General features: G+C 43.7%; 1 protein-coding gene across 2 annotated transcripts in view; it reads left to right on the plus strand.

Annotated features, from left to right (window-relative positions):
• trappc9 (trafficking protein particle complex subunit 9) overlaps nt 1-27,055 on the plus strand; it is a 128,836-nt gene that overhangs the window by 25,388 nt on the left and 76,393 nt on the right. For both annotated transcript variants that reach the window (XM_084032446.1, XM_084032447.1), the window contains 5 exons: nt 2,928-3,054; nt 3,140-3,272; nt 6,246-6,409; nt 12,048-12,200; nt 20,043-20,161. In XM_084032446.1, the coding sequence (XP_083888572.1) occupies nt 2,928-3,054; nt 3,140-3,272; nt 6,246-6,409; nt 12,048-12,200; nt 20,043-20,161 (696 nt within the window). The remainder of the gene's footprint in view (nt 1-2,927; nt 3,055-3,139; nt 3,273-6,245; nt 6,410-12,047; nt 12,201-20,042; nt 20,162-27,055) is intronic.

The following is a 27,055-nucleotide window of genomic DNA, read 5'->3' on the forward strand; positions in this document are numbered from 1 at the left end:
CTCCGGGTCGGAACATCTGGAAGGTGTTTAAACAGGCGGAGTAATCAGCGCTCTGTATGCTCATGTTAATCATGTGACGTTGGTCGAGGTGATTCATCTCTTCAGTTATTCACAAGTTTACTCTAGATGTGAAACACCTTGATATAATAATATAATAATGATGTAATATAGTTATTATAGTTGGAATGAAACCTGGAGACCTTCCAGGGTTCGGAATTTGGGGAGAAAATTCTCTAAAATATCGTAGATTTTGTCGCATTTTGTTTGTTTTCTGTGTAAATGTATACTTAGCTTCCTTAAATAAGTAGAATTATAGAAGTAACACACTCGTTAGTGTACATGTTTATGTGCATTTATTTGTACAGAAATGAATGATTAAAGTTAATTAAATAGCAAACATAATCAAACATGAATGACGTATTGAAATGAGGAAAAGAGAAAAGTAATTATAGACATCTAATATTAGATCAGGTAAAGGGAAATAAATAATAATAAAGAAATGAAATGAATATAAATCAACAAGTAAAAGGTCTCCAGGTTTCATTAAATCTTCAAAAACTAGATATCATTTTTAATTTAAACAACCTGTGTCTTAAAGACATGTCAGGTGCAATAAATCTTCAGTATTTTATTTTTAATTTATAGACACTGCAGTTATTTCCCCCAAAAGATTGATTAACATGCTTTTTTTATTGATTATGAAAACAAAGGTTAATGCAGTCGAGTCCCGGCTCCACTGTAAGAAATCAAAAACCCTGAAGATTTCCCGTCACAAAACATCCTCAATGTTTTTATAAATCAAAGAAGTTAGCTGTAAAAGGAAAAAAGAGCTGTGTCGGCAAATTATCTCCGAGGACTCGAATGAGAAGAACTTTCTTTGACGTTTGAACTCGACTGAAGTTCGTCGAGTCGCGGTTTACTTCTCGCCTGTTTGCAGCCGGGAACAATCAAACAGACAAGGTCAAATGGCGGTGAGTGATGTCATTGACTCCTCCCACCCGCGGGTGAATCGATCGGGTCACAGATGGAGCTGGAAGCTCGGCTGGCGATGTGGAGACAGACGGGGTGACGCAAGCTGCCGAGGGCTCCTCTGTCGTCCAGACAAAGTGACTGTCGTTAGCAAGCATCTCCACAACACACACACACACACACACACACACACACACACACACACACACACACACACACACACACACACACAAGGTCACTTTCCCATCTCCCGTCACCAAGGTGACCCTGCAGTTTGGCGAAGGCAGAGGCGCTCCTTCTCAACACTAATACCCAGCTTTGTTTTGTGCTTTATTGATTTTCAATTAAAGTGGAGCTTTTTTTTTCTTCTTTTTTGAACCACGATGTCTATTTTCAGAGAGGTCACCGTCCCATATTTCCCTCTCCAACAAGCAAGCAAGTGGAATATTTATTTGCTTTTTTCTCAAAACTGACAAATTGTGCTTTTAGTTTAGTTTTTTTGCAGTAAAGTTGGCAAGAAGCAAGAAAAACAAATATATGATAATATTGTGTGATTGAGAAACTACTTTAAATTGCTTTTTGAGGCAATTTAATACGAAGAGGAATTTCCGTTTGGCTTTTTTGCCATTGCTGTCAGACGCGCCATAACAAATAAGTAATAATCATAAATAATAATCGCACCATTATCGCCACATTAGTTAAAGCCAAACAAAAAAGGTTAACTGCACACCGTCGGCGTCGCACAACAAAGTCAACAATACCAACGCACACAGCGCTCCGATCGTTATTGTGGAGGCTAATTAACCTTTTCAAGGCTGAATGCAAATGATCTATCTCCGATAGGTTAACACGGATACTTCTGCTTCCCAATAAAAGGACAAATAATGTCTGGAAAGTGAACACAAGGAGAGTCTAAATCACGGCCGTGGCACCTCGGAGGGCTCAGCTCTTTCGGCAGCCGTCCCTCCAGTGAGGTAGTGTCTGCTGATGACATCACGTCATCTCAGTCTGCACCCGTTCAACCAGGAAGGGTGTAAATAAAGTTATTATTCCGAGGGGGGAGGGAGGGAGGGAGGGAGGGAGGGGTGCTCATTCAGAGAAAACTTTGAATGAAATGAGGCTGCAGCCACTTTGGAGACTCTACACTGTCTCTAAATTGTATTCATTAGAATAAAACATAGTTCATTGACATCCTGCGTTTGAAGTCGCAGCCTTTAAAGAAATATTCTCAGATCGCTAAGATACACGAGCTAATTACATTTCCACTTAAGAATGAACAAATGAAGAAGGATGAAAGTAAGAAGTGATATCATTGGAGAGATTAATGGCTATGAAACTTTAGAAGGACCGTCAGTTTGTTGTGATGCAACGATGGGAGTTTGGCATGTGGGTGTCATGGTAACGTATATTTAAACAGTGAATACGTATGGTCCCCTTCACATATACTACTCCACAGTATCTCTCTGTGCTGCTCAGAGAACCAGCCCTTATAAATCACTGCCAAGCTTTTGCTTTCTATTAAAATGGTGCTCAGCGATGGACGATGACATCATCACAGGGTTTCGGTTGCTCTTTCAGGAATTTGTCTCAACCTGGGGGTTTTTTTCTTCTTCCTTTCTTTGGTAGAAAGTTTTTCATTATCCTTCCCAATTCTTCATTTTCTATTTTAATCTCTGAGATCTGGAGGTCAAGAAACGGAGCGTCTGATTGGTCTGGCCTCGTTCCCGGATCCCAGCGCTTGCCTTGGTGTGTTATCATAGTGATCATCACAGCGATGGCCACAACTGTGAAAACAGGACCTAAAATCCTTACAAACCCGAAGAATTTCACAAAATAGTTTGTGTTTAAACTTTTCTCATCATCTCATCTCCTTTTTTTTAAATCTCAGCTTGCTCGTTCTGTCATCACAAGAACCCCTGAATATTTAGATTTAAATCTAAATCTTACTTGTTTTTCAGGGTTTGCTGACATCTGGTGTGGAGTTTGAATCCCTGCCCGCTGCCCTCTCCCTGCCTGCAGAGTCCGGCCTCTACCCCGTCACGCTGGTCGGCGTCCCGCGGACAGCCGGCAACATCACCGTCAACGGTGGGTCCGACTGAAAAGCTGCTCCGACGTTGCTCAAATAAAACACCCTGCTCTATAAAAGCTTCTATCTTCTGCCTGGACCCAGGTTACCACACGTCGGTGTTCGGCGTGACCAGCGACTGCATGTTTGAGAGCCTGCCGAACGTGAAGACCGGCGGCTGTTTGGTGGAGGTCATCCCCTCGCTTCCTCGTCTGCAGCTCAGCACGTCACTCCCACGGTCAGGAGCTTTCTCACGCTTATAACCGCTATTACAACTTTTTTGATGAATTTATGTGGTAAGCTTTGTACAAAATACTGAAAAATAAAGCCGAAGTGAAAGTGCCAAAACAAATGCAGTTCCTCAAATGGCCACTTGGAGGCTGACTCCAAAACAGAGTCAATAAGATAAATCTACTCACTCATTTAGATTATATTATGGCTTAATGTTAGATTAAATAACAGGCTCTTTAGAAACCTACGTCCATATCAGCTAAACTGAATTAATTAATTAAGTTTATTCAGACTTAAAGGGACAGTTCACCCACAATTTCAACAGATTATTTTTGCCTCTTTCTTGTATCGCCATTTGTCGATCTAGATTGTTTAAGTGTGAGTTGTCTAAGATTTGGAGATTTCCGTCGTAGAAATGCCCTTCTTTCCAATATAATGTGATGAAATGTGCTCAAAGCTTCTGCACAATGATTGCCGGGAGTAGTTCCCTAATAATAATGTAAATTACTGCTGCAGATAATTACAGTTTAAATGGCAATCAACAGGCAAATACAGCGCATTGAACTACAACGCTGCTCAGGCTCTCTTTGATTACATAACAAACCCAACACTGGCTGGATCACTTACACAATACTGATGATCGAAAGCAGAAAGTCTGTCGATTTAAACATCAAGTAGCAGGTGGATTTGGTTTCATGTACGTCCCGCCGTGTGACTTGACATTTTTTTTGATGCAGTTAAGGTCGGAAACCTAAGAGGAGGAAGCATAGGTTGGATTAATACTAGTAAAGTGCCCCGTGTGGAGTGTTGTAAATCATTCTGACAGCCGAGCTGCTGAAAAATTCACTATTTAGGTCATGCCTGTAAGTACAGCACTTCAGCTGCTTTTGATGTGGAAAATCTTTTTTACTCTCCAGTGTTGGAAGAAGCACCGGGGTAGAAACACGAAGCAAATAGAATACAAATACACGATGTGGTCTCTGAGGTCCGCAGGTAGACCTTCAGCGTTGACCTTCAGCGTTGACCTCCGTAAAAGAGGCGCCTCGTTGAGCTTTCAGATCTTTTTTTTTCTTGCCTCCGGCACAAAGCTGCTTCCTTACACTTTCATTATTTCTAACATTTATAAAGGGTCGGAGGTTTACCGTAATACAAGCATATTATAACTTCCCAAATGCATTTTGAAATGTCAATAACATTTTGATGTTATTTATAGGGTCGGAGGTGATGACATTGTAATTCAAGCCTCGGGCAGAGTGCTTGTTGCATTTTAAAGTGACACGTGTGCACGTTTAATGAGGTCTGATGTAGTTGCATTGGTCGTTTGTAAGCGTTTGCATTCCCTCCTCCTCCAATATTTGCATTGCTTTGCTGCACGTTGCTGTGATGTCACTAGGGTTGCAAAGGGGCGGAAAATTCCCGGTAAATTTCCGGAAAGTTTCCGGTAAATTTCCACGGGAACTTAAGCTTGGGAATTTTGGAAATATTCCATATTTGGAAACTTTCCATGGGAATAATGGGAATTATGGGAATTAATGGGAATTTAGGGGAACTAACTGGGAATATATTATATCCAAGCATAAATATGAACAGAAGTCATAAGAAAACATCCATACAAAATGTTTTCAACAGATATTTCAACAGATTTATTTGAAAGTAGAACAGAACAGAACACTGCAAGCTCTCGAAAATCTTTTAAACTGAGCGTTGTCGATCTAAAAAAAAGACAGATTCAGTAACTCCATATCTTATTTCTCGCCTAAAATGTTTTCAGAAACACATTTCGTTGAACTATTTTTGGATTATAAGAGGGAGGTGGGAGGCTGCGAGGGGAGAACGATACGAGCTCGGAGGAGCACAGAGGGGAGGGGCGTGTGTGTGTGTGGGGGGGGGGGGGGGGGTGCTTTTTTCAAACCTTTGAAATCGTAGACTAGAGCTTTAATAAATATATTTCCCCATAATAGCATCAACACTTACTTCACTTTGTTTAGTCCAGAAGCTCAAATGTGTGCCTTCAATAGTCTTTGTGCTTCAGGCTCAAAAGTGTGGTCCAGTCTTCTAGTGATCTACATGTGATGGAGGCATGCACAGTACCAGTAGGGGGTGTGGTCTCAATAGCCTGCACTAAGCAGTGCTCTGTGCATGTGGTTGAGGAATGGCATGGATATTCAAGTGTATTTGAATGGCATCTGTTTGTTTTAGTCAAGATTATGCTACAAAATAACTTTCCTCAAATATATTTAAGTCCCCTTTGAAGAGCCAACCATCAATTTTAAAAATTCCCAGTTTATTCCTGTTTATTCCCATACATTCCCATAAATTCCCATTAATTCCCATAAATTCCCATGGAAAGTTTCCACTTTTGAAAATTCCCGGAATTTTGCAACCCTAGATGTCACTAACTCGGATGAACCTGCAAAGCATAGATTGGAATATACCATTCTCTCTTGTCAGGGGTCTCTATTCTGTATGCTGTGTATTGTTATTGTTATAATTCTCCCTGTATATGAAACGAGGCTTATGGCGACTGCTTTTCCCCCCCGATTTATCCCACGTATGATTTCTGATCCATAAAGGCATTTTTTTTAACTGCACCCCAAACGAGGTTTTATAGCAAAATCCACAAATCATTCAACAAGAGTCCCTGCTGCTGGGGAAAAAAGTAATCAACAAATGATGTTCCAGCTAATGAGGATCCAAGATGCACTTATCATCTTCATCAAAACGTGAGCTAGAGAGAGAGAGAATACGAAGCTGTATCTGTCTTCACACATCTCCAGTTGATTAATGCCTGAAGAATTGTTCTTCAAATTACGATAAAAGTGTCATCTTATCAAACCTGCCTTTGCAATTACAGGCCGTGATATCTCTCGAGTTGTTTTCTTGATTCACAGTGACCCTTTAGGGAATTAGCAGCGAGAACGTTAGTCGTTTTTACTTTGTATCATCGCTGAAATGTTTTCTCTTCTCCTCAAACAAACAGGTCAGCCCACACGTCTCAGCCGACGTCCAAGGAGGAACTGTCCAGCACCGTGTCGGTCCAGCTCTTCAACGGAGAGACCCAACAGCTGACCATCACCTTGGAGAACATTGGATCTGTGGACATCGAGTCTCTGGAGCTCACCTCGAAGACCGTCAACACCAAAGGTTAGGACCCCCGAAACACCAGATCTAAAAATACAAAAATAATAAAAAAAACATGCTGAGGTGATGTGGTGCCAGGATTTGTTGTGGGATGGAAGTCTGGCGGGCGAGTTCTGGACCAGTTGATGGTGCTAGCACTGATGCTGTAGAGAGAACAGGAGGAAATGAAGCCATGAAGCAATATTGCAAAGGGAATTTTAAAAAAGGAGGATTTGACAATTTGGCGGATATGGGGCTCGAGAAAGAGGGTGGAGTCTAAGATCGTACCGAGGTCACATGACTGAGAGGAAGCGGGGACGGAGATGACATCAGTGTTGAGGGTGGGGTCTTTGATTTTTTTTTTTTTTTTTTCGCTGATCTGAATGAGAGGGAGGAATTTGGATGAAGAAGAGGAGTGGGCCCAGTAGGAAACCCTGAGGTGCACCTTGACTGTGGATGTGAAGGAGGAGTGGGCAAAAACAGGACTGGATGGGTTCACAGAAGAAAGGAATGACTCATCAGCATGTATAGAATGTGTAAAAAAGAAAAGAAGTTAAAGGAGCCAAACGCATCCAGGTCATTGATGTTCGTACGCGTAGCATTTGTTATCGGCGGCGTTTCAGTCGGGACAGTTTCCGATGTTGCTGAGTTTGGGTTCCTGCGTCCGCAGTACAACAGAGGTCACTGCCCGTTGTCTTTCGCTCCACATCCTTCATGCCCCCGTGGCTTCTCACGCTCGGCCCTCCATCTCTTTGTTCAACACCTGTTCAGGGTCGTCACATCTCTGCAGCCTCTCTTTTTCCTTTTTGTCTTTGTCTCACCGTCTGTGTGTGGGGGTAAAAAAATAAAAAAAGCTGCTCGACTAAAAGAAGCAGCAACATTTCCAGTTATACCACTCTTATTATATTTTATTGAGGACAAGATAAATGAGAAATCATGCTTTGGCCCAGTGCTACCTGTGGTCAGCAGTCCTGCAGGGCCACAGACATTAATTACAAATATAACAGCCCACTCAGTGTCTTATTCAGTTCATTTGAAACCCCCTCCTTAAAGAGAATGTGTTCAGGGAACATTTCTGTTCCTTAAAGCTTGAGGGCCAAAGGTCAAAAACCTCTTGAATATTTGAAAACCACCAACAAAGCTCAGTCATCTGCCACTTTCCCATTCAAACATCTTATGAATGAATCATCTTCGTCTTCATCCTTGTTCACAGGTTTTCTTCTCTTTGTTTTTCGGCTTCATCTTTTTTTCAGTGCTCCCACGCTGTCCTTCAAATCCAGACCTGCTCCAGTTTGAGGGAATAACTTATTCACATTCACCGTTTTTTGTCTACCTGGCATCGTTGTCGGGGTTTCCTACCCCGGCCAGCAGCAGTAACCGGTAGCACTGGTTCTTTGAAGCCTCACTCAGAATGCAGTTCCCTCTATAGCTTTGTTCTTTAGCTCAAACAGTATATTACTTTATTCAGTCTTTGCTGCTTGAGACAAAAAAAAGAAGCTGCTTTGCTATATTTCACTCTTTACCTGCTATGCTTCTTTATTTGGCTTCCTCAAAGCTCACAACACTCCTCCTCCTCGTCAAATTTCTATTCACATTCAACAAACGTCTCGACCAAATGTCCAGAAAAATCAGCAAACGTGTGAATTATTTCCTATTAGGATCTGGGCACATTGAGTAACAGGAAAAGTTTATTAGTACAAATACAAAGTGAAAGAACTGACTGTTGTGTATAAAATACTACTTCTCTCACTTTTCTCACTGTTAACTTGTTACATTTGTTTGTTTTTAAGAGAAAACGGTGGAATAACATATTCAAATATCAATTCTGGGTAAATTAATTGGTACATGAATGAAGAATTAATGAAATAAATGATAAATTAGTCGTTGCATTAATAGACTTGATGAAGGAATAATCGTTAGTTGCAGCCGTATTGTTATAAAGTAAGATTTTCGGATTGAGCAGCGTTGAAGCACATACTGTACAGCGTGTTCGTTGGTCTAATTGAGACTCCCTCCTCTCCGACGGCGTTTCCTCAGGTGTGCGCTTCATTACGGTACAAAGAAAAGAACCTCTGTGAGCAATTAAATGTATCACGTCTGAACCGCAGACCTTTGAAGGCCATTTGAATGTCAGATCAGCCTCCAGTCTGGAGAGTCGGGATTTAAATTCCATCTGGGGGTTCACTTTGTTCTTCAAACCGTCTGTGATTCAGATTCTTTGGTTTCGTTTGATGGTTGTATTAAGTGCTGACATACGTTACTACAAGTTTATACCATCAGCTTCCATATCTCAGTGTTGGTTGGTTTATTACAGTCTTCCTCCTGTTAACCAGGATGAGTCTAGAAGGCTGCTAGTAGATTACCTTCGACACAACCAACGTTTGCAGGTTGTTTGTGCGAGAGTCCGATAATTCATATCGTATACCGTCTTCCCCTCAGATTATGTTTTCTCTCTCGTTCTGCTGAACTAAAACATTGCTGTGCTCTTGGTTTTCTGGCTGTATTGAATAACGAGTCCCGATGTTCTTTGATGGAGTGTTTTGTAAATGCTTTCAAGTGTGAACACGACGGTTCAGCCAAAGCTCCCGTTCTGCCTGGGAGGGAGAACAGTGTGGCGCCGCATTGTCCAACCCGACCTGCTAATTGCATTGCAGTGCAATTGATCATTCGGTTCTCTTCTCTATGTAAATGGATCTTTTTCTCTAGTTATTACTTCTGAAACCGATGTGGTTTCAAGCAAAAACAAACGGGTTTCATGCCGAGTCCTGGAAGAAATTTAAACAAATATGTATGTTTAATCTAGTCGATTTTTACTGGTGTTTTGCCACCTTGTTTTATTAAATGGTATTTACAGGTGGTTTCTAGATGGATACGGCTCTCTGGATAGGCAGCTATTTGTTTGAATATATGTTAATTGTAAACTAAATATGTAATTTATTGGGCTGTTGCTTGCTGGCCGTCGTGTTACTAGCAGGTGCATGTTGAAAATGTAGTTTTTGAAAGGCTAAACGCCAACACATACTGATTTGAAGCAGAATTTATTAGAATCTTGGTGATTGCATCAACCTTTTTTCAATACATTTTGACTTTTGGACTCAACAACCCTCTGGAAACAATCACAACCACCACTATAATCTAATATCATGTCATTCTAATTGTGGGAATATGAGTGTAGCCACGTTTCTACCTAATTCTAATGTCATGAATGAAGATATTATCTAGGATTAGCATAAAGGGAACAGTAGAACCGGGATCTTTGAGTGAGTTACCGATGCATGTCTGACGGCATGCCTTCTCACTAAGCAGGAGGTCACTGATGCTGTAGTGTCACCCTGCAGCACCATGGTGACAGGCCTCAGCACCCCCCCACCCGGTGATCATATTACCGTGTCCCCACCTGCCTGAGTTATCACCTGGTAGTGGCATCAGACAGGCCACAGTTGGGAGGGCCGCTGTGAAGCCCCCTCTGTGGGAACCGAATGAATAAAAGATGACGAGTCACAACAGGAAGACATCTGCTGCAAAACAAACAGCAATAACTTTCTGGTTCGGCACCGCCGAAGCCGCCGTGACATCCTGTATGAGAGAGGAGATCAGTTTCCCAAAACCAAAAACATAATCATAGAAGGACTCTTAATGCATTAATCTATTATTTCATAGGAGCATCACTCTTTTGTGCATCACTGCTGCCTCTGTGCATAGAAACATAAACTCTATTGTCCTCTACTCATCCACATTCATATCAAATGTCTGGATAAGGACAAACACTTCACTGTGCAGCCATAAAAAGACAAAACACAAAGGGCAGGATTAATATTGCTTTTGTTATCATGAGCAGAGTCAGCTGTCTTCACAGTCCATTTTTCTCATTTGACTGCATCGATTTGCTCGTGACACCTTTTCCATTTCTGGTTCCTTGTTTGACGTGGAGATCAACATTATTTGTTCTTTCTCGGCTGACGTTTTCATAAATAACAGGTGAACTGGAATGATTTAGTAGCGCTAACTTGATCCAAGCAGGAAGATTATTCATATCGGTTGAGGCTGGAGGCTCAAGGAAGAATCTGTTGAATGAATTCAGTTATTTATTTACTTTTTTTTTAAACAAAAGTCTGACAATGTTATGCTAAATCACTGGAAAACTACACAATAATAAATGCTGTTAGCTCTACTGGTCACCAGAAGGGTTTTACATTCTGGGGAATTTGTAGTTTCCATAATACACACAGGTGGCTTCAAATTGAAGATTTAACTACTCGCCCCAAAACGAGTGCTGGAACATAAGGAAGGTATTATGTTGCCATGGAAACGCCAGGGCCCATTTCTCAAACCACTCTGTCGATGTTTTCTACCCAAGTCTACTAACTATTATTATATTTTATATACTTGCTGCCATTAATACCCCCTTTTTTGTTTTTTTGGATGAAACATAACTCCTCATGAATTAGTTGACACTTGTTTGTGAAATCCATAGCCTTTTAAAAGATCGTGCTCTTTAGCATCAAATGCCATGCTAAAATCATCGGTTGACCCTTCATCCGTCTTCCCAGAGCGCTCCTTGTCATTTGTGTTGGGGGCGGAGCAAGTAGATGATCTGAAATCTAGCCTTTTAGATCATTCCATCTTGCATTTGCAAACGTTTGGACTACTGACCTCGTGCCCGGCTTCCACAAAGCCCTACTGCAATCCATCCAATGGATAGCTGGTATTAAAAAAGAATCTTGCAGGTCCACTACAACGCCCCTGCACTTCATTCAAACATCCAGAGGGGGTTTGGGATGGAGGTCGTTTCATATTCTGCCCTGAAGGATCACTGACGTGATCTCCATATTGTATTTTCAGGAGAAAGGAATGTCTTCGGCTATCATTTTAAATAATGCATGAAGGATTTCTCAACAGCTTCCATTCTTTTTGACACGTAGTTTAGTAGCGTGATGATAATAACTCGTCTACCTGTTGAATCACCACGCCTGCTGTTGCATATTTAAGTGAATGTTTTCTTTTAAATCATTTCCCCCATCGCCTAACTCTCCCTTTTTCTTCCTTTTTAATTCACTGCAAGGAGCTCTTGAGGTTATGAATATTTAAAGTGGAGTGTTACTCACAAAATCTTTATTTAGTGCTGCCTACATTCACATCCTCTTAGAGGATTTTAAAGGCTTTGGTTATGAATCAAGCAGGGACTTGTAAACTGTTGTTCTTGCCGTGAACTCGCCCTGTTAAAACCAGCCCGCTTGCAGGTTCCTGCGAATCCCTGGGAGCCGGAGAAAGGCTCACCTGCGTAGACAGAACACATGCTTTATTCAGGTGATGTATCATTCATTTGATGCTGCTGGCTCAAGTGGATGCAGCTGAGTCATCCGCCCTCAGGTAGAAGGTGTTGGCGGCATACGTTTACGGGCGGAGGACTCGTAGCCAATCAGCAGCATTGTTGCAAATGGGGAACGTCATCGGATCGTAGCTTCCTGAGGGATGCAGCAGGTCTGCTTTTCTTCTAAGTCTATGCAAATGACCTTTTGAGTGTTTGCAAGCACAGCGGTGTCATTTTGTATCTTGGCAAGCCCTCTTTTATCCCGGCAGGTATCATCACACCCAGAAACAGCCTTTTGGAATGCTTTTAAAATGAGTTTTGTTTAATTTGCTTGGTTGTTTTTGTGTGCAGAGAAAGTGTTTGGGGAGTTTCTGAGCTGGGAGCTGGAGGACGCCTTGTCTCACATGCCTCTGAAGTCTGGCCAGAACGTGACGCTGACCGTCAACATCAAAGTGAAGCTGGACTTCTCCGGTCAGGAGAGTCTGCTGCAGGACCTCAACGACGGTGAGTGGACGACAGCATCTAACCACAAGCATACGAGACGGGTCCAAAGTCCAATACAAGTGTACTGTTAAGGCTGTAACATCTTCTTATTACACTTTAAACCACACTGAAATCTGACATCGGCAGTACAGCGTTTCCTTCTTACGACCAAATATCTGCAGAACTGAAGGCTTTCCCATCAGCCTCACTTGCACATATTGTCATGCTAACATGCTAAAGTTAGCTTAACGTTAGCATTTAGCTCCAAACAGAGCTTTGCAGGACTCCAGCTTCACCACTGGTTTATTTCTCTTTCACCATTTTATCGAGGCATGATGGTGTTTAATGAGCTGCATTCATTGTTTGTTTTTTTATCATATGTTAACCCTTCTTTAATCAGGTTTGCACATATCTGTCATCTATAAATTATCAGTCACTACAAAGCCAAACAGAAATGTCTTAAAATACCCATAAACGTACTCTCAGTGATGCGTCATATATATGATATGTTGTATAAATGGCACAATATTAGTAACTGTAGTTGAATCAACACTCTGCAACCCAAACTAATAGTATTATAATAAGTCCTGCAGGGATGTTGCATTAAACCGCATCCATTTTGTTGCCTTATTTATTGAACTGGCATATTTGTCTTGAAGTGGATTGTAGTAGAATCACCATCCCATCATTAACTAGTGAAACAGCAGCTGTATGCACATGTTCTGTGCAGAAGTAAGTGTGAATGTGTTGCTGCACACGGAGAACTCTGTGTTTCTGGGATCCTGGCTGCCTTGTTTGAGATTCAGGAGCGAGGTCTCCGGGTCCCGACACCTCCATTTCTCTCCCAGCTTCTGGCTTCCTCGCTTCAACCGGCGGATTTCCTCCTCTTCTAATTCTTATTCCTGGTTTAAAAAGAACTAGTCTGACCTTCTCCCCCACCTCGGAGCCCATTCATTGTGTTCCCTCTCCAGCCTTTCTCACAGTTCATGCTCAGCCTCCTTTTCTTCCTCCCTCTCTGCCTCCTCCTTCAAACCGGCGAGCCTCTCCACCACAGACTCCACGGGTGCATAAATATTAATGAGTGATCAATGTGGACCTGCTGCCTCGCCACACACACTTTACTTTGTGTGTGTGTGTTCAGTTGACTGAGAAAGTAAATACATACAATGCTGCGTGTTTATCTCAGCCCCAGCGCCGCTCTCCTCCATGAGGTCATTTAAGCGATACTGTTTCTATGTTTTAATTAGCCGAGCAATAATTGGGGCCCTGAATTTAGGAGATAAGACAAACAGCGGCTCTGAATTCTGTTATTATGGGGACGGGAAGGGATGCAGGGTTTTTTTTTTTTTGCTACACACATTTGATGTTATCCACCGCTCTAATACATTAATGACATGGCATTAATTATGTTGTGTTAAAGGCAATAATACGCAGCCTTTTATATGGTGATGGTAAATTAATTCCGTGCTATGTAGACCGAGGAAGCTAATATTTCCCGTTGTCACACGTTGTTACGTTACACAAGCTCTCTTTTAGTCTGATTAATGAAGGGAATAAACTCACAAAATGTAAATGAAGGAATTATTTATTCACCTTAACTCACCTTTTGAGTCCAAGTTTCTCTTTGACACCAAACGAAGACTTAAAACTGGACAGAACACAATCAAACTTTCTGCTGTTCCAACAGTCAACCCTGGTTTGGTGGAAACCGATCCTTGATTCAAAGAGTGAGATATGAAAATATGGCGGTTTTCTGTCTGCTTGGCAGCGGCTCATTGGAGGATCTCACTCCTAAAAACACAAACCGGCCGAAACATGCTCTGCTGGTCTAGGTTGCCTTTAACGGTTCACCTCCGGGACCATGAAGGTCTTCAGAACCCCCCAATGAAGAGACATTACATCACACATAATTGCAGCTGCAACTTCTATACTAATAAGAAAATAAATCCATCAATAATATCCTCTGCACTCATATTTTGGACACCGTTTTTTCCGTTTTCCTGCTGAGAGCAGCACTCTGTCGTCGTTCCTCGTCCGAACACATGGCTCACATTTTAATGCCACAACAAAACCCCATTAGTAAATCAATACCTCGTTAGAAGCAACATCTAGATGGTACGGTCAGTTTGTGATGAATGGAGCGGTCGACTATCAGCCTGAATAGTTTGACATTTTAGCCTCTTTAACCTTAATGGCAAGGTCAATATTTGTGTGATTATATTAGCATAAGGGAACATACATGACATGCATATGTTTTCATCAACCTTAGTGGAAGTATGTCCTGTGCTGCTCCGTCGTGTGTTTTTATTTTTACAATAAGTAATTATCTTCAAGGCAAGGTTTTCATCCTAAATGCATGGAAATAAATCTAGAAGAACGATGCATGTCATTGTTCAATTTTGCCGTTTTCCAGACTTCTGCACCGAATGGCACACAGTGTGTTTGTGTGGCAGTCGTCACACACTCGGTGGATAAATGCATTCTTTTAATGTTTCTCCACCTTCTGGATACAGTTAATGAACTAAACCGTTGCCAACAAATTGGCAGTCTCTGGGTTTCAATGTGATGGATTTCTTCACGGCACCGAGGAACGTCTGCTAAATGGACTGCGTTTATATAGTGCTCTTATTGAAAGTGCTTCACAATCCATCTCTTATTATCACACGCACACACACACACACACACACACACACACACACACACACACACACACACACACACACACACACACACACACACTCACTCACTCACTCACTCACTCACTCACTCACTCACTCACTCACTCACTCACTCACTCACTCACTCACTCACTCACTCACACACACACACACACACACACACACACACACACGTTCTCTTACTGCGCTGGCATACAAGCTGGCGGCCATGGGAAGGCACAAACAATGTGTATTTTAGCTGTTTTTAACTGTTAATTTGTTCATACTGTGCACATAGTCTATTATTATTGAGATAGACTTTCCTGCTGTAACCCTGTAAATTAATAAAGGAATATCTTATCTTAAATGGTGAGAATGGCAAAATAGGATTTATGAAGTGTACATTTTGGGATATTTACATTTACATTTTGGGCATTTAGCAGACGCTTTTATCCAATGCGGCTTAAAATAAGTACTTATCTATTTGCTCATTTACAGTCACTGTGTTATAACTGGGGAAGTTTAGTTTAGAAGTTGATACTCTTAATGTTAGTAGTTTGGGAATGTAAAACTATGCCGCTGCTTGGCTGTTGTTCGTTGTCGACGCCTTGTATCGACAACGATGCTGACGATGTGGATGAATGGAGGTTTTTTTGCCGTCAGCTCGGCGAGGTGAAAAGAACTCTCTGTTCCTCTTTCACGCCTTCTCTTCCTCCAGCTCCACAGCCGCAGGATAAACCAACGCTCACAGCGTGTGTGTGTGTGTGTGTGTGTGTGTGTGTGTGTGTGTGTGTGTGTGTGTGTGTGTGAACCGCTGGTACATTGTGTTACATCAGCGTCTCTCTGTATTAAATATAACATCTAATATGAGACGTCTGGCAGCCCGTTTGACTGCTGCACTGCAGTCCAAGGTGCAAAGTGCTTTGTACCTGTCAGGAGGTTAAGAGTGACGTTACATATCATTAGAGGATTTCTCTCACTAATTATGTGCTTTTTAATTGATCGGGCTGTATTTATATGCACATTGTGGAGGACGTCAGTCAATCAGACTTAACCGTGATGCCGCCCGGCCCTCGACGTCCTTCCGTGTTTTCCAGCTGAGGCAGAGGCAGCGTTTAAATACCTCATTGATTTACCTTGGATCAGTTCCTCCCTCACTTCTGGGGTCCAGCCTGAGACCACGACTCCATAACTCAGGATCCGATGGAGTGATGTCATCACTCACGGCGTAATGGGCCTGGACTTGGCGAGCTTCATCATATCAGACGGTGCGAGCGTCGCCTGCATTAACGTTGTCTGTGAAGACACAGTGACGGCTGCATCAACATCAGGAAGAAATGCATTATTACGACTACCGACGTGAAGCAAAGGACTCAGACGGAGGGGAAGATGCAGTCGGACGCTCTTTTTAAATTAGTAAGGGAGTTTTCTCACTGTTTGTCCTCAGTCGACACATGTGAGACAATCTGCAATGTTGTTTTTAAACCTTTAGCCATTTCATGAATTGCTCTTCTAAATATCTGGAGTCTGGTATGAGTTTTCTAAATGAAAAAATCCCCCAAAAACATTTGTAGGAATTATCGTTGGCTATCAAACTTCAGTACTTTTTAGGTACCAACATTAAAATGTGTAATGTTTACATCATCAAAGACCTAATTTGCACTCGTGTCTCATCTGTTCATATTTATATTTCCATATAAGTTACCACAAAATACAGGGTTTCCCATAAAATTGAAATAATTTGCAAAGCAAAGCACTTTTATAGCACCAAAACATGTTTTATGCTTTAATACTTTCCGCCTGTGTAACTGGGACACATAATGTAATCATGGAACCTGGTTAAAAGTGATGATTTAAATAGGAATAAACAGAGGATTGTGTCTGAAACCAAATATTCCAACTTTAAGGGCGACCGTGTATATTGTTTGTGGTTGTAGATTTGTCATATACATTGTTTAAAGGATCCTTTGGTGGCAAACAAAGTGGTTTCCTTCTCCCATGCAGTTTTCCAGTTGGTTGGATATAAAACAGGAGGAGGAGTGAGCCGTTATCACGAGCAGCGATAGCCACCGCGGCTGCACGGACAAAGATAAGAGTGCAACCTACAGAAACCTAATTAACAGTAAATCAAAGGGGGAAAAGAGAGACCACGGTAGCAGACGCGCTGTCCGACAGGTGATCTCTCAGCAGGGCGCCTCCGTTTTGTTTTCCCTGAATGCCGGCACACGTTATTGAAGTCGAGGCCAACAATACGTAGAATACCAATCGCTGTTGTGTCAAATCATCAGTCATTACTGATAAAACAAAGCAGCTGTTTGTAGATGGCTCTCATGGAAGGGCTTTCTGTAACCACAGCGATCCACGTCTATTACCTCACAGGTCTACTGGCTCTTCCCATCCCGGTTTATGCTGTAGCATATTTGTGGTTGCTTGGATGAATGGTGTATTTGGCATCAGCATATATAACACAGTATAACACTACAGCTGTGAAACGTCCATCATTAGTGGATGTGGTGCCGGTGAAACGAGGCCCGGGTCAAGCAGGGTTTGTTATGGTTCTCCCACCACCTTGAACAGGATATTGAACAGGGGTTTTAAATGTTGACACAATCACGTTTTCCATATTTACAAGAAGTCTTCCAGGAAGAAAAGGCTTGTAAATGTGATGTGATGACCTTCAGACCGTTGCTAATCAGTGTTGGAGGATAGTCAACTATCCTCCAACACTGGACTTAAACTTAGAGTAATTTAATTACCTTTTTTTGCAATTCTTTTGCCATTTTTTTTTATGCATCATTAATGACTGAAACTACAAATAATTTTTGGCCAGAAGGAAAGGATTGTTTCCTGTGTTTGAGTGCCAATAATTATTCTCTATTATATTTTGTTCTAACTTCATGTCAGTTTTTAAGTAGTTTGAACTTCTTTTTCTATGTATCTGGTTATCCATACAAGAGCGGTCCAGCTGTTATAAAGAATCAGTGTAACATCACATCTTTTGCTGCAGGTTGGTGCAGCTGCGTCGTGTTTAGTTTATAATCCATGGCTTCACACGCAAAACTCCTGGTTGTCAGGTTTAAATCTGAAATATTTCCAAATAGTCACCTTTGCTTCATGCTTTGACATCAAATCCTCACCATTGTCTTGTTGGTGAACTCTCTTTCCTGTCGTCACGTGATTTTACGATTGTAACGCCCCATCTGACGACCTACTATGTATTTAAATGTTTTTACACGGGCTCTGACATGCAGATATGATGGTTCTACCTGAACTCAGGCAGCGACGTGGCCGTGATAGAAACCCTGAGTTCTCCCCAAACTCTCCCTGCAGACAGTTAGACAGAACGAGACAGATACTGATTGGGAGGAGGGTCTAAAGGGAGGGGGGTGATTGTTCCTCGTGAGCGATGCCATCGTTAATCACAGCAGCCATTACTCACACGGCCTCCGTGCCACGGGACACAACGAGTCATGTGCATCTCCCCCCGAAAAACCAGGCTGCGTTCCCTAACGAAGGATCATAACGTCTAAAAGCACTTCTGTCGCTGTCTGGCCACTCCTACGTCTAGATGCATATCTGATCTGTTGCTGCAGGATGAAGAGAATGAGGCGATAACGAGAATTCACACATTTCAGATGCTTTTAGAGAACGATATTTTGGGCCAGACGAAAGCCGACACTTGTAGGAGTGAAATATGGTGAAAAATCCCATCAATCACACTGTGAGACGTGTTTTCAGACCAAAGATTCCCTCGGCCAGAACTGTGACATCACAGCGTTGTAACTGCTGGTTTCCAACAAGCCAGAGTTCTTCTACTGACGAGAGAAGCAGCTTTTATTTGAGATTATAATTGGAGGCAGAACAACGCATGCACATAGAGGTAGAGCCCCCGGTGGATACAAGCAGCGTGTTATTTATTAAGTAGGAGAAAGATGTAATAAGTAAATCCATGGCTGGATTTGTTATTGTTTTTACCCAGAAGTCTGCCTGTTTTCTGATCTGCTTTAGTTGTGATGTATTAATACAAACACGTCCTCTGTGTTTACCTGCTGTCGGGGCAAATTTAGCATAATCCACATTTTCACTGCATTAATTCCATCAGTACGACAAACACATATTTATTCCACACACGCCGCTCCGCCGCTCCGTCGCTCCGTCGCTCCGTCTTTTCCTTCCTGGAGAGGAACGCTCGTCCAGTCATGTGGTTGTTACAGCTTGATGGTTTCTTTCTTGAAGCCGATGGCCTGGGCTGCTGCAGAGGCCGGTAATTCCCCCCGTCTCTAGGGGGGTAATTGCAGGGCTTTGCATTCCACTGACGTCAGAGAGAGGATTGCTTTGACGTCAGAGTGTGGGCTCTGGGCGTCATTTTTTCTGGAGTATTGTCTGAGTGGGTTGAAAGCAGCAGCAGCAGCCCCCGTGGTGGTGCCTTATGCAGCTACTGATAGTGCAGCTGCAACTGTCTCAAGGTCACACGCATAAAACCATCCCTTTGTTCTTTATTACATGCGTGTAGAAGCACTGTGACCTCAGGTCTTCTGTCTTTTTCAAATTAAACTTTAAGGCCTGCCGGTGTATTTGGAGCTGGGAGACAAGTGTGCTATTTTCAGTCTTACAAGACAAACCACGTTATATTAATATAGTATAGAAAAATAATAATAATCAAATACAATCATAAGAATAACAGGAATAATGACATCAATGATAACAATTAATATTATTAGTAGTATTTATATTACTACTACGAATAATAATCTTTCTTGACACTCAAGGACACTGAACAATACATTTACCATCAAGGAGATAAAAACAAGATAAAAGTCAATATACAAAAGACAAAAGTGGGAAATCATCATTATTATTTATATAGCACTTTAAAACACTGTTACAAACAGTTGCTTCACATATGGATAGCATTCACACACACACACACACACACACACACACACACACACACACACACACACACACACACACACACACGCGCGCACACACACACACACACACACACACACACACACACACACACACACACACACACACACACACACACACACACACACACACACAGTCTTAAAGCACAGGACGGTATAGTCTATCAATTATATTCAGATTAGATTCTGACTCATTTAAAATGTGTAATGTTTGATGCTGTGATGTGTTCCTGCTCCTCGTTGCTGACTGAGCGACGCCATGATGTCTGTTTCAGACGGGATCAGCGTGACGGGTCTGCCCATCAACAGTCCGCTACGCCAAGTCCTCAAATCCAGGGCCGAGTCCAAGACGGTCAGCAGCGACTCCAGCAGGGCCGAGTACAGCCACATCAAGGTAAGCCTCCAACATGCACTGTGCTTTTAGTGTTTTCTGGCTACTTAACTCTGCGTTCACACAGAGCACACGTTGCACAGTGTCTGCATGCATTTGCAATAAGTGAAGTAAAGCCATGGCAAACTTCTGCTTTAGTTAGAGGAAGTTTCTTTGGCTGCGGTTTTGCCTCGGCTGCAGATGCACTCTGCTCTTTGAATAACGACTCGGAGCTGCAACAAATGAGAGGAAACTTTGGTTTTTCTTTGGTGTAAAACTGCACAGAGTGCAAATGGGGGAGTTGAGGATCAGAAGGGTAGACGTGGGCGGGCTGAGAGTCGACCTGCTGAGGGTCATAACGGCCTGCAACTGAGGTGACTCTGAGTCTTACCTTTAAAAAAACAGAGGGACTGTTTCCTCTCCTCAGGAGAAAACTAACATTGATGGTCAATGTTCAGATGTTCTTCCAGACTGAGCCAACTTTTCCAGCTTTCTTTGGACTAACAGTGGAGAGAAACCGGGGATGCTGTCCATGGTCACGTTTTAGAGGAAGAGCAAGCTTTTGTTAGACTCATCACACGTTTTCATCAATCATATAGAGTTATAAACTATAGGCACACACAGATATGTCCAATCTGTAATACATGGATTTCTATCAGGAGTGGAGCCTGCACAGGAAGTTTGTAGAAACATGCATGGCTCCATTTAATTAGTCCTAAAAGTCTAAATAAAAGTGTTTAACTGTGGATGGTGGAGGTGGAAATGTGGGAACATCCGAGGCATAAAGGGCTGCAGCAGCACTCCCATTTTAATGTACATAGCTGAAGGAGGCCCGGATGGAAATTTAAGTTGATTTAAAATGTTTATTTAAAAAAAATAATAACAATAAATGACAAAAGAGAGAGAGAGAGAGCTTTCTGTAAATAACTAGGTTGTGTCTATAATGGAAGGAGACCCAGATGAACATTAAAATGGTCTAAAACGTCTGATTAATAATTAAAATCAGGCTATAGCAGCTCTCACATGTTTAGTGTATACAATTGAAGGAGGCCCAGATGGAAATTAAAGTGACTTACAATGTCTATTAAAAAACAAATAGAAAGAGAGATATCTGATGATACATTTTTTTCACCGTGCAGAAAACAATCACCAGGATTACTGTTGATACTGAAGGGAACTCACCTGGGGTCATATCTTCCCACGTTGGGTATTTCATGGACGTTTCTCCTGGATGGATATCTGAGATTCTGACCGCTGTAAAGAGCAAATTCCATCGATTGCATTACTTTACATCCCCGCTGTCCTGACAAATCCCCCTCAGGCTGCACGAGCATAATTCTCCTCCCTTTGGATTTATTAACCTAGACGTCCGATACCTTTCAGAAACAGAAGGGAAAGCTCAGCAGCTCGTCGTCGGGCTTATTAGAGGTTTGACTGACAACTCAGAATTAGCCGTTGGAAGGCAACGGTTAAAGTAAAGCCAATTACATAGCATGGAGCGCCTCCTCCTCCTATTTCCTAGATGTACAGTAGACGTCAGGGGGATATATTTCTAAAGGAATTTGATTCCTCTCCATAACATGATACATCTCTAATTTACTGCTTTATTTACACAGGTTTTCCTTATTAGGGCATTCTGAATTAAGTATTAGATGTTTCCAAACAGCCTCGTGTCCATAAGACTTCTATAAAGACCTCAGGATTTCCATCCAGTGCAGATGCAGCAGTCCGTTTGCCCTTTTGAGCAGCGAGGCCGAGCTTTCATAAAGAGTTAGGCTGACGTGGCCAGAATCTTCTGGGGCAGCCCACTCTGGGGCAATTAGTTGACTAATTAGTGGGAAGTTGTCTCTTACTTTGGGGCGAACCCACTTTTAATTTAATCAGCAGAGTTTCCTACTTTACTTGGACAAAACGTCTCAAAATGACATTTAAAACCCAAAAATACAATCCCAGATGCTGAGAAGTCACAGTGGCGTAGACCCGGACGTTCCAGCTGTCACGCACAGATGTTGTGGAATGTAATCATTTAAAAACACTCTGCGTCGTGACTGTCGTCCGTTATGGATGCTCTCGCCTCCGATGCTTCCCTTCCATATTTCTCCGTTATCTGACCTCAGCTCCTGCATTTAAAAACACACGTGGCCTCAAACCTTCCTAACAAGCCGAGCCTCCCGATCCGATCTGTAACAGGAAGTGCTGATGAAACCTTGCCATCGCTGTCTTCCTGAGCTGTGCCGCTGCATACGTTAGCATGCTTTCTGGTGTTGTGCGGTTGATTTGTCGGGGTGTGTGTGACAGAATGTATATTAGCTGATAATAATGTTATTGGCTGAGGTGTGATGACAGATGCACAATAAATTGAAAAAAAAAAACACCTTGCCAAACTGGCTGGCGTTGTCCTGGTCCTGGCGTCCCGTTGGCATGTATACGTGAGGGAGACTATCAGTAAGTGCCATCAATCAGGACTGATCTGTAATCAGCACGGGAGGCGTCAACGCGTTTATCTCGCTGACCTTTCATCGCTCAATCTTAGCGCCCTCCCACCAAGTCAGGGGGAAATGTGCGAGCTGTCGGGGTACGATGGATCCGCCGGGGGTGAGCGAGGTCCCGTCGCTCAGACGCGTCGGGTTTTACCGATTATTTACACATTTTGGATGACTCATCCCCCCCGAGGAAGAAGAGCGAGGGCACTTCCACGACTCGGCTCCGTCAATTACTCCTCTCACCTCATCAGCGCGGCTTTATGTCTCATTCCACCTGCCCGTCCGCGCCATCCACTCCTCAAAGGCTCCGCTGTGGGTCCATTGTGTTTGTAAGAGTCCAGCCCTGATTGGTTTTACCTTTAAAATGATGAAGGGAAGCTGCATCCAGTGACTTTTGTTCATAATGATCTTACAATCTAGGGATCACTGTTAGGATAAGGGGGGTCACGGTAATCTTGATTCAAACTTATTCATGATGTCAAAATGTTGTTTTTTTAATTAGTTACATGCTTCGACAGGAGCTACTCCAGTCCTCCCATAAAGGCGGTTAGCGAATGATGGCATGACAACATCAGATTATATAATTACATTTTTTTAAAGTTATTTTGAAAGTGGATACTTTACAATATGACGTGCATCTCTTCACCGAGCCAAATATGAAATGAAATAGTCCCATTCCAGGTGGTTTCATTGTGAGATATAACTGGAATGGATACTGCAGTAATATCTGGCTCTCAAAGTGGGTTTTCAAAGACTTTTAAAGGTTTCACTTTAACCATAACGTTCCATAACTGTGTATTTGATCTTTGGACGTCAGACCGTTGGTCAGACGATACAAAGCTCTGGTGAATTTGGACCAAAAGGACTGAACTACAGGTGTCAAAGCACCCAACGTTTAATGTTGAAACGGTCACAATGATCCATCTGTTGTTCAGTTACAGAGAATCCAACGTAAACGATGACTCAGGTGATTTTAAGCAGTTAGTCTTTAAATAAAATGTCATTGGGAAAGATTTTGTTTTAATATTTGAAGGGAGAAAAAAAAACAAGCCAAATGTCTTTTTGATTTGTTACCGTTTGTGTTGGATAACACTGCAACGCTGCCATGTCCTCATTTGAACTAGGTTTATATATATGTATACATATATATAAACATATGTATGTATGTATATATGTATGTATATATATATATATAAACATATGTATGTATGTATATATGTATGTATATATATATATATAAACATGTATACATATATATTTATCCGTGATATTGACTTAAACATGCTTTCGAGAAGATTAGATCACTGAGAAAAGCCGATGTAAGCATGTCTGTGTGCAGGGAGAACGAATCTAGTCACACTATACACACACACACACACACACACACACACACACACTATACACACACACACACACACACACACACACACACACACACACACACACACACACACACACACACACACACACACACACACACACACACACAGTAGTGGGGGGTGCTGGGGGTGAGCAGAGCATCATCAGGGCTAATCAAATCCAGTCGAGACAGCAGCAGTTGGCTCCCTCTCTCCCTCCCTCCCTCCCTCCCTGCCTCCCTCCTTGCCTCCCTCCCTCCCTGCCTCCCTCCTTGCCTCCCTCCCTCCCTGCCTCCCTCGCTGCCTCCCTCCTTCCTTGCCTCCCTCCCTCCCTCGCTGCCTCCCTCCTTCCTTGCCTCCCTCCCTCCCTGCCTCCCTCCCTGCCTCCCTCGCTGCCTCCCTCCTTCCTTGCCTCCCTCCCTCCCTCCCTCCCTCCCTGCCTCCCTCCCTCCCTCCCTGCCTCCCTCCCTGCCTCCCTCCTTCCTTGCCTCCCTCCCTCCCTCCCTCCTGGCCTCCATCCCTCCCTCCCTGCCTCCCTCCTTGCCTCCCTCCCTCCCTCTCTCCCTCCCTCCCTCCCTCCCTGCCTCCCTCCCTGCCTCCCTCGCTGCCTCCCTCCTTCCTTGCCTCCCTCCCTCCCTCCCTCCTGGCCTCCCTCCCTGCCTCCCTCCTTGCCTCCCTCCCTGCTTCCCTCCCTCCTGGCCTCCCTCCCTCCCTCCCTGCCTCCCTCCCTCCCTCCCTCGCTGCCTCCCTCCTTCCTTGCCTCCCTCTCTCCCTCCTGGCCTCCCTCCCTCCTTGCCTCCCTCCTTGCCTCCCTCCTTGTCTCCCTGCCTCCCTCCCTCCCTCCCTCCTTGCCTCCCTCTCTCCCCCCCCCTCCCTCCTTGTCTCCCTGCCTCCCTCCCTCCCTCCTTGCCTCCCTCTCTCCCCCCCCTCCCTCCTTGTCTCCCTGCCTCCCTCCCTCCCTCCTTGCCTCCCTGCCTCCCTCCCTGCCTCCCTCCTTGCCTCCCTCCTTGCTTCCCTCCCTGCCTCCCTCCATGCCTCCCTCCTTGCCTCCCTCCCTCCCTCCCTCCCTGCCTCCCTCTCTCCCTCCCTCCCTGCCTCCCTCCCTCCCTGCCTCCCTCCTTGCCTCCCTCCCTCTCTCCCTCCTTGCCTCCCTCTCTCCCTCCCTGTCTCTCTCCCTCCCTCCCTCCCTCCCTCCCTCCCTCCTTGCCTCCCTCCCTCCCTCCCTCCTTGCCTCCCTCCTTGCCTCCCTCCCTCCCTGCCTCCCTCCCTCCCTCGCTGCCTCCCTCCCCCCTCCTTGTCTCCCTCCCTCCCTCTCTCCCTCCCTCCCTCCCTGCCTGCCTCCCTGCCTGCCTCCCTCCCTCCCTCCTTGCCTCCCTCCCTGCCTCCCCCCCTCCCTGCTTGCTATTTTTATCCCAGCCTCCTGAAGGCGGTTCAGCTCTCTTCACAGATCCAGATCCCGGCTGGTGATACAGATATATTTATAACTGCCACAGCTGTCTGCCCAAGTGTGAAACTCCAGCTCAACAACCCAATAAGTCTCCCTTTTCTCTTGGCTCGGCATTAAAACCTCCTTTCTTTTCCCTCCTACTCTTTTGTGCCAACTTTATGTTCACGTCTGTGTAATCTTGCACCAGTATTGGTTTTTGAATGCTGATCTTTATTGATTAACTGAGGATTCCTTGTAAACTGTAAACAGTTAATGAACACATCCAGCAGTTAGAGAGACATTATTTCAGCTTTTAGCTCCGTGTTTGGTCTCTACCAACTCCTGAGTGAATTATGGGGAATGATCCGACGCGTTGCTGGCAGTCTTCTGCTATAATGCACAACGCACTCCAATACACTGCAGATAAAACCCCGAGAGGCTTTATTGAAGGGAGCGTTTATATCGAATCAGGACCCCAGGATTCAAATCTGAACGGAAAAATACATGCAGGTCTGATGTTGCATCGGTACCTCGGCTTCAAAGACACAGCTTCTACCCGGCTTAAAGGGAGCTCGACATACTTTTCATGGGAAATTAATGAGCAAATTAACTCGTAGTCTTTTATTTTTCTGAAAAATATCTCTTTTTTTGGACCGTCACTGCATTATAGTGCTGCAGATTAAGTCAGTATTTCAGAAGAATCTTCCACTTTGTGATGCAAGCACCAAATTTGTCATAAAGCCTAGGAGGTATAGTATTCAGAAAAGGCCGGCAGCCACCTGAAAATCCAAGGTTGCAGCCATTTTTGAAGATATGTCTGGACATATTTTAATGGCTGCCAGGCTTTTTAGAAAAAGTAGGTCCAGAAGAACATTTATTTGATGCACAAAGTGAAAGATTGTTTAAACAAGTCAATAGAAGATGATTCGGCTTCGACTCCAGAAAGAGACAGCTGGGGATAAAAGCAATAATTCAGTCAAACTGTGACGAGGCTTTAAAAAAAAGGACCCAAGCTGGAGTATCTTGATGGGTCGTATCACTAGAGGCCTTTGTGATTCCCCGTCATTTCCGACGCCACGCCGGAGGATTCGACACCACCTGCAGAGCGTTTACTCAGGCCTTACATGAAGGAAGCCATCCCAAAAGTTTCAAGTAGATTAAATACCCCCTCCATCCCTTGTCGGGATGGTGAGTTCAGTGTGGTCGCACGCCACTACCCGTCAACGTCTCCTCGTGTGTTTTGGCGTCACGTCTTGGACAGTTTTTAGCTGTGGGTGTCGGTGTTAGAGAGGAGAGACGGGGAGCTGGGAGATCATCAACACTAATCAAAAAGCATAATCATCATCAGTAACACACACACACACACACACACACACTGAAGAGCAGCGCTGCCACAGTCAGCCGGCTGTTTGCCAACATTTTTATTCCTACAAGCCGTTTAATCTGCGAGTGCTTAATTCACCTGGCCCCCGCCGTCCACGGCGCCTCGCTGATTGGAGTCTGAAGCTCCAGCTGCAAACCACAGCTGTTGCCCCGCCCGCCTCCACTCTCCACTTTAGGCTACAACAACATGAAGCCGTCCCCCGTGTCCCGGTGATAGATGACGGGGGGGAACGTGAGTGACGAGGAAGATGGATGGGGATTTCGGGTG

This window comes from Eutrigla gurnardus, assembly GCF_963514095.1.
Source record: "Eutrigla gurnardus genome assembly, chromosome: 17".
NCBI classification, from domain to species: Eukaryota; Metazoa; Chordata; class Actinopteri; order Perciformes; family Triglidae; genus Eutrigla; species Eutrigla gurnardus.